This window comes from Gopherus evgoodei, chromosome 13, assembly GCF_007399415.2.
Source record: "Gopherus evgoodei ecotype Sinaloan lineage chromosome 13, rGopEvg1_v1.p, whole genome shotgun sequence".
Lineage (NCBI taxonomy): Eukaryota > Metazoa > Chordata > Testudines > Testudinidae > Gopherus > Gopherus evgoodei.
Window position 1 is genome coordinate 18,219,380 of NC_044334.1, and position 10,194 is coordinate 18,229,573.

Below are 10,194 nucleotides of genomic sequence, written 5' to 3' on the forward strand. Positions count from 1 at the left end.
AGACTGTGAATGGCTAGCCAACTACAAAAGCAGTTTCTCCTCCCTTGGTATTCACACCTCAACTGCTAGAAGAGGGCCTCATCCTCCCTGAATGAACTAACTTTGTTATCTCTAGACTGATTCTTGCCTGCATATTTATACCTGCCTCTGGAAACATCCACTGTATGCGTCTGACGAAGTGGGTATTCACCCACGAAAGCTCATGGTCCAATACGTCTGTTAGTCTATAAGGTGCCATAGGGCTCTGTCGCTTTTTACAGATCCAGACTAACCCAGCTACTCCTCTGATATTTGGGTGGTTTTGACAATCTCACTCTCCACGTATAGCCCCGCTCACACAGACGGTGCTCTAGGGGCTTGATCCTAGAGAGCTAATGGGAACCAAGGGCCCTTGGCAAATTACAGAGCAGAGTCCAGGGTTGGCTTTGCTGCCAGTTGAGGATGCTCAGCACGTCCGAGAAGCAGGCCCTACATAAGTAATAGTGGACGGTGTGGTGGATGGGGCGCGTGTCCTCCAGTGAATATTTTGTCCCAGATGTCTCCTATTCTCTGCACTAGTGACAACTCTCTCTTCTTCCCCCGCCCCCTTCATTATTTAGGTGAAACAGGAGCTAACAGCACAAGTTGACCTCTTCTGTGAATTGACAGGTCATGTCCCTCATCACATTGATGGACACCAGCATGTTCATGTTCTCCCAGGTAGGGTGGTGGTGATATTCCTCCCAGCCTCCCAGAATTAAGGATAATTCTGCTTTGAGGGAACCCTCCCATTCTCGGTTTGCTGAATGATCCTTTATACAAAGGTATTTGATCAAGAACTATAGTATGAAATGTCCCCATCCAGTATGAGAGGAAATTATCCTTCCTGTGCCTGAATCAGCTGCCATTTAACTTGCCTTTCACTGCCTCTAACACTGTGAGGATCTTTACAGTCCTAGAATGGCAGCTTCCCTTCCAGGGCTGACAGTTCAGTGCAGAGTTTTCCTTTACTAATTCCCTGCCCCATCACAGTAGGAGTCAAGCAGGGAATGGGCAGCTGACTGGCCATTCTGAAACTCAGAGCATTACAATGCTGTTGGGGGAGATTTTTGTAATATTGTTTTTACTATTTTATAAATACCTGGGTGTTTCTTTCCCCCGTGTTTTATTAGCACCAGACATTTGAGATGATTGTGCTTAAAGGCATCGCGTCAAGAGAAGAGACTCTTTAATCCAGTGGTCCCCAACCTTTTTTGTCTGGCGGCGGCAGGAGGCGTTGCTGCCAAATTTCGGCAGCATTTTGGGAGATGCTCGACCGCCGGCCAGGACGCGTGCGCCATGCATCCATGGGCACTGTGTTGGGGACCCCTGCTTTAATCCTTTGGGGGAAGAGGGGAATATACAGAAATACGAATGGCAGTTAGAGATGACTGACTACATTTTGTGCCTTTGAACATCTTCCCTTCTTCCCCCGGACGTCTGTGCTGGGCTGTCCTTTAATGGCAAGGCTCTGTGCTATGCAGGAGATCTGGCTAGCTGATCGTAAGGGTCCCTTCTAGCCTTAAATGCTCTGAATCGTTCTGTTTGCCCAAACCAGCAGTTGTTTTGCTCGCCATTCACTGCAGCTTTATGATCTCAGCAGCACATTTTTAATAATTTAAGTAGCAGGAATTGCACATAATATATTAGAGCTCATATGTTTCTCCCTCTTCGCTGGGCACAGAGGAGAGGTTTGTGGGTGGGAGGACGGGAGCTATGCTATACTGTCCTGTGCCCCTTCCTGTCATATACATGCAGGGCAGAGGTCTGTGTTCAAAGAGGCTGGTAGTCAGGCCAGTCAGAGAAGAGCTGGGAAGACATTTTATGCTGCATGTTTCCCAGACACATCTGGATCATAGATGCTGAAAACACCCAGGGAAGTTAAAGCTTCTGGGTGGAGGGTGGAAATTTCCCTGGCTTCTCTTTCTCCAGAACAACTCAAATGCTGCCTGTTAATACTTAATTATGACAACAAAGGGCAATAAATATTAGATTTAATTATAATAGGAAGAACTGATCAGATTACGCTCCCAAGAGGACCAGGCCTGGTGAGAGAAGTTATTGTACTGATCACACTGTCCTAGGGGGATCTTGTGCAGCAATGGGAGGTGCCAAACCTTCTGAGGTGCTAACACCAGAGCTTTGCCTGCAAATACCCAGGAGTATATCATGCACTTTTGAAGGTTTCAGCCGAGCTGTTTATCCATCATAGCTGTGGTGCCGGCTTCAGGGAGCAATAAATGGTGTACAGCTGCTGACAAGACTGGAGAGGTTTCCATTTCTGCCAGTCTCCCATGACAACAGTAATTGATCAGCTGAGCCTCACTCAGAGATGTACATTGGGAGATCTGACAGTGGGCCACAGAGCTGCTATTTCTAGGATGAGGAATTTGGTGCTGCAGCTTCAGAGCAATTGAGGCCCCACTCTTCCAGCAAGTCTCTGAGAATCACAAGGCCTGACTGGAGTCACCTTTCACCCGTCAGCGGAGATTCAGATAGAGAGTAAGCCTCGTTGTAGGCCAATCAGTTCATTGCAGCAATGGAAAACTTCACTGGAGGCTGGTAATTTTAAAGCAACGAGGTGAAATTGACACATAAAGGTGCAATCAGGGCCAGCTTGTATGAGCAGGGTCACGATGTATGTGTCACAATAGCTCAGGATGTCTCCATGCTGAAGAGCCTCTACTATGAACTCCCACATTAGCAGGTCATATTAAAGCTGATGATGTCTTCAGGGACAAACAGCCCCTAAATGCTAATAATGCTTTGTATTTATGAAGCACTTTCCATCCAGGGATCTCAGGGTGCTTTACAAAGGTGGGAGAGCATCTTTATTCCCATTTTACAGCCAGTGGCACTGGAACCCTTTTAATAGTGGGGATGCTGAAAGCCAGTCCCTTACCTCTGTCCATGCCTCCCTCCCCACCCCCCGCAGCTGAGACTGGGAGTAGTGCCATGTCTCCAGATGTGGGGGATCCAGACAAGGGTAAAAGGCTAGGGGCAGACAAGGGGCCAGGAGCAGAGCCGCGGGCCTGCACCTGGCACCCCATGTGCGGGGCCAGTAGCAGAGCTCTGGCTGCAGAGTAATGTTACCAGGTGCTGATGGGAATCTTTGGACACTGTACTTTGTGGGTTGGAGGGGGGTAAAGGGAGAGGGTCTTGGGACGCCTCACAGATGAGCCTTTCAGGGGGAGAAAGACCAGGTGGGATTATATTTTTCAATCGTAAGGAAAAAGGGAGCTAGTTATCTAATTTCTAGCTAAATTCTCTCTGGCTTTTCTTGTAGGGGTTAGACATGTGTTTGCACAAGTGTTAAAGGAGTATGGGATCAAGTATACACGTGTGCCAGTAGAACCAGGCCTTCGCAGCTGTGCGTGGATAGAGCCACCTCTAATGGACTTTTATCTGGGAGTAGAAAAAGATTCCCTTGACACACTAGATGTGTTTAAAAGACATGGAATAAGGTAAGACAGACACACACATCGCATATATACATTAAAGAATTCAGATCTTACCAGTTCTTGATGTTCTTCATCTTCCCACACAGACCATTACAGAAACAGACAGCAGGCATTCTCCTGCCTCAAAGGGGCAGTTTCTGTAGTGTTTTGTGTCTCCTTTGGACTCAAAGGCACAGATACAAGCACTAGGTTACTTACAGGAAACACCATCTTGAATCAGGCAATTGGCCTACAACTGCTGCTGATTTATAGCCTCCCACAGCACCGGGGTGGTAGACACGTGGCACTGCAGCTTCCCACTGAGTATTGAGGGAAAATGTAAATACCAAGTTCGCAGTGTTGTAGCCATGTCACTGCCAGGATATTAGAGAGACCAGGTGGGTGAGGTAATTCTTTGATTGGACTAGCCTTCTGTTGGTGAGAGAAACAAGCTTTCAGCTTCAGCACCTGCAGAAGAGCTCTGTGTGGCTTAAAAGCTGTGTCACTAACAGAGGGTGATCCAATAAAAGATATTACCTCACCCACCTTGTCTCTCTAACCTCTGTTTGTTCATGTCTATTTTAGTTCCAATTCTCCATCTAGTCTCCTGCTGGCCAAAGGCAGCTAAAAGGGGCAAACTGTGATAAAACAAACACATGCAACAAGCAGTCACAGAGAGATGGAGGAAGACAAAATAGCTGAAGCAAAAAAGAAGTAGAGCCAGAGACCTATGAAACTGATCTCTAGCACCTGTGCAGGCCGTTCAAACCAGAGTTCTTAAGGTGCTTTGGCCATGACTCTGTATAATTGATATGACCCTATGTTTATTGTGTAGTAATGGTGCTATGTCAGATTTCATCAGTTTACAATTAAAAAGACTGAGTTGCTGTCAGTCCTGCAAACTCAGCCTGAAATCTGAAAGTCACATTGGGGTCTTGCCTGCTTATGCACCATTAGCAGTAATACAGAGTAAAGCAGCCACTCACATGACATTCTGGTGCTTCTGGGAGCAGCGTAGGCCCGCCCCCTGCTGGCATGATCTCATATACCCAGTGCGTGAGGTCATGCCACACAGAGGAGGCTCCATCTTTAAGAGCTTGCTGCCCTGCCCCCTTCGGCATGATCTTGTACATATGGTGCATTCAAGGTCATGCCACACAGAGGTGCCATTTTTAAGAGCTGGAGGGGGCAGAGCAGCATTCTCCCAGCCAATACCACATCCAGTACCAAACAGGGGACAAACCTTTCAAAAAGAGGACCATCCAGTTTAACACCAGACAAGTGGCCTTCCTAGGCCAAGTGCTGTCCTCAGTTATACCTGGGAACTTCATTGTGTTCTAATTCTGCACTCCCTTACATCTATTGAACCCATTTGGGAGTGCACAGGTGAAACACCAGAAGTTTGGCCCTGCAGCTGGAACATAGCCAGCCGTTCTGTGGCTAATGCATAAGAATGCATAGCCTCTGGCTCCCTCCCTGTTGGGTTTGTTGGCTCTTCAGTACTAACTCTAGTAAACACCTGTAATTTTGTCCCTAAAGCAAGCAAGCAAGCATGTCTCTGCTATACACCAGGGGCAGAGCTGGTAGCAAGCTTTCCCATTTTACAGTCAGATTTACACAAAATTAAGCTATCAGAGGTAACTATAACCTGAAAGTGTGATTTATTCATTTTTAAAAAATGAAACTTTCAATAACACCACACTGTTTTAATACACAGTAGTAAACAGTATCCTGCACGGTCACCACCAAAGTGGGTCTACAGCCAGAGCCCCAGCAAGAGCCATATCATGACCTATTTAAACATTCTCCAACCAAAGGCGTGGACCGTGGGTTGACTTATTGGGGCTCTGGGGGAGCTGGGGCTTCCCACAGCACACAGCCTGCAGGAATGGTGTCAAATGACGGTGCTCTGTTAATAATGAAAGGAGGAGTTATCTTGTTCAGTGTAGTTGTATTTGGTTTTATTTTGTATTTAAATATTTACACTAACAAGATCATTTGAAAGTAACTTTTTTTTTTAAAGTCTAACACTACAGCTACATTTCATGCCTTTTGTTCATATTAATTTTTGTATCCTCCCCCCAACAGGTGGGCTGACGTTTATGTAGGTTTGAGTACCATGGGCAAAAACATGTCTGTCAGCGACATTCAGAGTGCCATTGATACTGCTGTGGCAGCTTTTGCTACCAAGGAAAACTTTCTGACGACTCAATTTTCACCTCAACATCAGCAAAGCAGAACAGTCACAATTGAACTGATGGTACATCCAGGGTACCCCACTATTCCACCTGTTGGAGGCTGTGGAGAAGGACCGGATGATTTTTCACAGTCATGGGAACGCTTGCATGAACTCCAAACATTAATGAATCCAGAGTTGCAAAGCTATTACAAAACAAGGAACATTCAACTTTGTGCATTTAAAGATCTTTAATTAAGAGAAGATAAATCTAGCTTGTACTGGGGTGGGGGAATCTGTAGCTGATAGTATACCTCATAACACAGAAAGGAACTGTGAATGGACTGGGAGCAGCCTATAAACGAATTAGAAATACCTGGACTCTCCAATGCACCTAGCAGCAATATCCCAGCCTGTATCTCATTGTCATCAGATTTGTAAGACACCTCAGCTGATTTGAAAGTGATGGATTTCCTTTGTGTACCATATTCACAGTCCACCCCAAAATTTAACTTGAAAGCCAAGGCCCAACTGTCAGACTAACAAACAGTTCCTGCAGATGCTGCAATAGCAGATAGCACATCCACCCATGGCTGACAATCACGCATCAACTTTTTGAAAGATTTTTTGTGTGGTGGCAAGGAATAGTTGCAAAAAGATAAACAGCCTAGAAAGTAAGACTTACCTGGCCAAGGGAGGCTGATTTCTGTAAGCCTAGTAACTCTGAGCATTCCCTTCAGAAATTACTGTATTTTCCTTTCATTTTTTTACTTGAGCTGTTGCATCTTTACTCATGCCTACAGAAAAGGAATGGTCATTGCAGACATTTTTTTCTTCACTAAAAGTAATCAACTTATGATATTAGCCTTCTGATGTCTTCAATCATACGCCATGCAAAGTTAAACTATTTAAGTAGGCTCTAGCCATTATGCAGTCAAAAGAAACTTTTAAAGACAGCACTTCCAGACAGGCTTTTTAGATGATTTTACAAGAACAGCAATCATTGCCCCATTAGCTATTTCATGATGACTGTTACCTATAAAAATCCTACCATCACCTGTCAATATACCACACTCTGTCCTTTCATGAGTTACGTGCTGTGATGGCCACTTACTGTAAACGTAAAGGTGTTCTAACGTCTAGAGGGAGCAATGACAATGAGAAGGGAAAAACAGAACAAAAATTCTGATTATCATCAAAGTTTTCTAATTTCTAGTTACACTACAGGTCAGTTTTCATTCCTCTTGATACTTTCTGAAAAATCCTCCTTGATGTATGAGATTTTTTTGAGCTTCATGTCTCCAAAGCCTATTTTAATGTGTCAGTGTTGTTCAGCCATCTTGGCTATATAAAGAGATGGAAAAATGCACTTCATCCAAGCCTGACCAGTATTTTTCCCCCCATTACATAACTCAAAACCTCATTTTAGCACACGGCCTTTATTTTTATAAAGTCTTAATTGTTTGAGGCATAACCTGTAGAAAAATCAAAGTCTACAACAGCCTAGTCATATCAGGGCTATGTGCACAGAGGGCATGATTTTTTTCCACGACTAACAGGACTTATTTGGCCTCCGGTTCCTAGCCAACTGGGAACTTCCTTTGTGTAAGGGATAAAACCAAACAAAACTAACATTAATGAAATATTAAGATTGCTATATCAAGAATTGCATTGCAATTTCAGGCAATTCCATAAATTTAGATTATGCCACAGTATTAATTCCAGATTTACAGTCTCTATTGAAATAGGTACATGGTATATGTACAATGTTGCTGAGGTAAAATTACAAAAGAAACCAATTTTTGGAAGTGCTTGATATGTCAAACAACTGTACATGACCCCCAGTCTTTACATTTAGCAGTAAAGTTTCCAGGTTACTGATTGTGATAAAGTATAATAAAAAAACAAGGGATGTAAGAGTTGCACTCAGCAATGAAAGAATGAGATTGTAAAAGTGCTGTTAGAAGTGAGCGCCACCTAGTGTTTCATTAGCTGTTGTTCATGTACAGTAATATGCCTGGAGGCACTGGGTTATCTAATACTGTGTCTGAGATTTTTACACATTACCTAATTTTTAACCTTGATTTATTCTCGAGTACTTACTATGAATTTGTTTTGATCACACAATCATCAGAACCCCTCTCTTTTCATGTATTGTACTGGTTGTACTCATTTTCTGCTTCCTTCACGCTAACTGAACACTGCGAAATCAGCATGAGGGGGCTTAACCCATTCAGTTCTGTACTGTGAATATTAGACAATTTCGTAAATGTCCATATTTCTAAATAAATAGGACAAAAACAGGATTTTACTATTCAAATGAATTGAAAGCACTTTAAAGTGGAAGTGTGAGTAAAAAACTCATTTTAAGTATATGGACTTTTAGCTGAGCTATTTTTATGTAAATAGGGAAATGATAAAGTGTTCTGAGAAAGTCTTGAGAGATATGAAGTTCGCAATAAGAACTTTCAACAAACCAACTATAAGCTTTCCCTGTATACAGATATTTTCAAAATCCAGTCTGTCTAAAAATAAACCGTACCACAAAGCCTTTGAGAGCATTTTTATTACAGGTAGCAGAAGGGAATTGCAGAAAGCCTATACCAATACTCTTGGATGTATAGTTTCACCAGTAAGCTGTAGTTTTGGGTCTTAAACTGCACGTTTAGAATAGAGCATGGCTTAGGGAACCAGATAGAACAGCTTGAATTCCTGAGTTAACACAGGACTGGCTTAGTACTTTTCATTGGTCTACTCCCACTTCAGCCATACAGTACACACACTTATTTGGTCTGTATCTTTTGCAAAGAGAGTCACCTATAAGTAAAAGCTACTACTTGTGTTTCACATCTTGTGGTTTGGGTACTAGACTATAAAGAAAGCAAGAAGAGAACTGAGATTAATATTTTCTTCCACCTGTGATCCCTAGACATAAAATTAGATAATAGGCATGACCTTGCTATAGGCTGATGTGAATTTGAACTGCAGTTCCTGGAATTATCCAACCTCTTCAGTTCCCTTGCAGTGGTATCTAATGGCACCAATTCACATGTATATGCAGCATTTAACCTGAGAGGCTTACAATCAGAAGGTATATTCACTTTTTTATAGAAACAAGAGTGACAAACAGGTGCTATAGTTTTTATAAATATGAAAGGATAATTTGGGCAATGCCAAGTTTCCATGCTAACAGATGTGATCAAGAGGAGAGAAAAACAGAGGGTCATTCAGGTAGCTGATGCAGAAGTTACACGCACTTCAGTTTGACTAATAATTTGGCTTTTTTTATTATGAATCAGTGAGCGTGAATGAAACAAAATCAGTACCCACTTGCTGCAAATGAAGACACAAAGATGTGAAAATTTGGTAACAGACAGTGCTCTCACTGAAAACACTTAGGAAATGCAAGTTTCCTTACATAAGGTGACCACGGTTTAACTTTATTTACCTGCCAAAGAATCTGTCTAAGAATACTTAAACATCCAAGTTCTTAAGATCCCTCACTTATAAAATGTTTCACTTTTCAACACAGGTACTGGGCTGTCATTCTTTATGCTAAATTCTAAATCAAAGCTGGATCTAGATAAAAAGGGCTGAGCACAAAAGGCAGGAAACATACAAGACATTAAAACCAAAAGGGTTTCTCTACTGCTCCCTAGGCATATGTAAGTCCTGAAACATTGCAAAGACAGATGCTGTACTAATGCTGATTGTAGGAGTACAAATAACCATCTGGGCGTGAAGAATTTACTGATACAGCTTCCTGCACATCAAAATGCTATGCACTCCTAATTTCTGGAAATAACCCTGCTTGTTCAATAAGATATCAAAATGCTAATGGTTGGGAAGAGAAGGCCGTTTGTGTGGCTATGACCTCACTTTAGATTTAGAGGGGGATAAAAACCAGGCAGTTAAAAATTTTGAAAAACATTTAGATTATAAAGGGTATTGAGTCCTTTTCTCTGAGCAGGCAACGCCTTGGACTGAAGAGAAAATAACTTAGTCAAGTAAAAATAGGGTAGGAGGGAGTGTTTCAATAAGTATTTCAAGTATCATCTAACGCAAGTGTCGTATATTATCTTACAGATATTTCTGAACAGTACTAGTGAAATGTGTTCTATTTATTAGTTTATTGCTTAATGCTATTCTCAGACCATTTTCAAAAAAAATCATACAGTAATGGGGGGGGACAGGGGGGCCCCATCTCAAAAAAATACAGATGGTTTCATAATACATTTTGATGGAAAGATGTACTCAAATGACTAGCCGTGGTGTCAGATTTAACTTTTAATTTCAAAATTAACATTTCCAAAAAGTATCAATTTTTAATTCAAACACAGTTTGTTACTTTGGTACCTATTGGTCCCCAATTTCTGAAACTCTTCTAAAGTGGCTGCAATGCTGTTCTGTGCAAGTTTTTCCTAGCTAGTCTGCATAGATATGAAGGATTAAAGTGAAAGAACTTCATAATCACATTCCACTATTCACTGGCTACACAATTTTGTTTTCAGTTTTCCAAAACCAGCACAAGTCATATTTTAATTCAATCACGCACACAAA

At 42.3% G+C, this 10,194-nt stretch overlaps 1 protein-coding gene across 2 annotated transcripts in view; it reads left to right on the plus strand.

Annotated features, from left to right (window-relative positions):
• YDJC (YdjC chitooligosaccharide deacetylase homolog) overlaps positions 1 to 10,088 on the plus strand; it is a 30,993-nt gene extending 20,905 nt beyond the window's left edge. For both annotated transcript variants that reach the window (XM_030582700.1, XM_030582701.1), the window contains exons 4-6: positions 600 to 699; positions 3,305 to 3,482; positions 5,547 to 10,088. In XM_030582700.1, the coding sequence (XP_030438560.1) occupies positions 600 to 699; positions 3,305 to 3,482; positions 5,547 to 5,889 (621 nt within the window). In that variant the 3' untranslated portion in view covers positions 5,890 to 10,088. The remainder of the gene's footprint in view (positions 1 to 599; positions 700 to 3,304; positions 3,483 to 5,546) is intronic.
• The last annotated feature ends 106 nt before the right edge of the window (positions 10,089 to 10,194 follow it).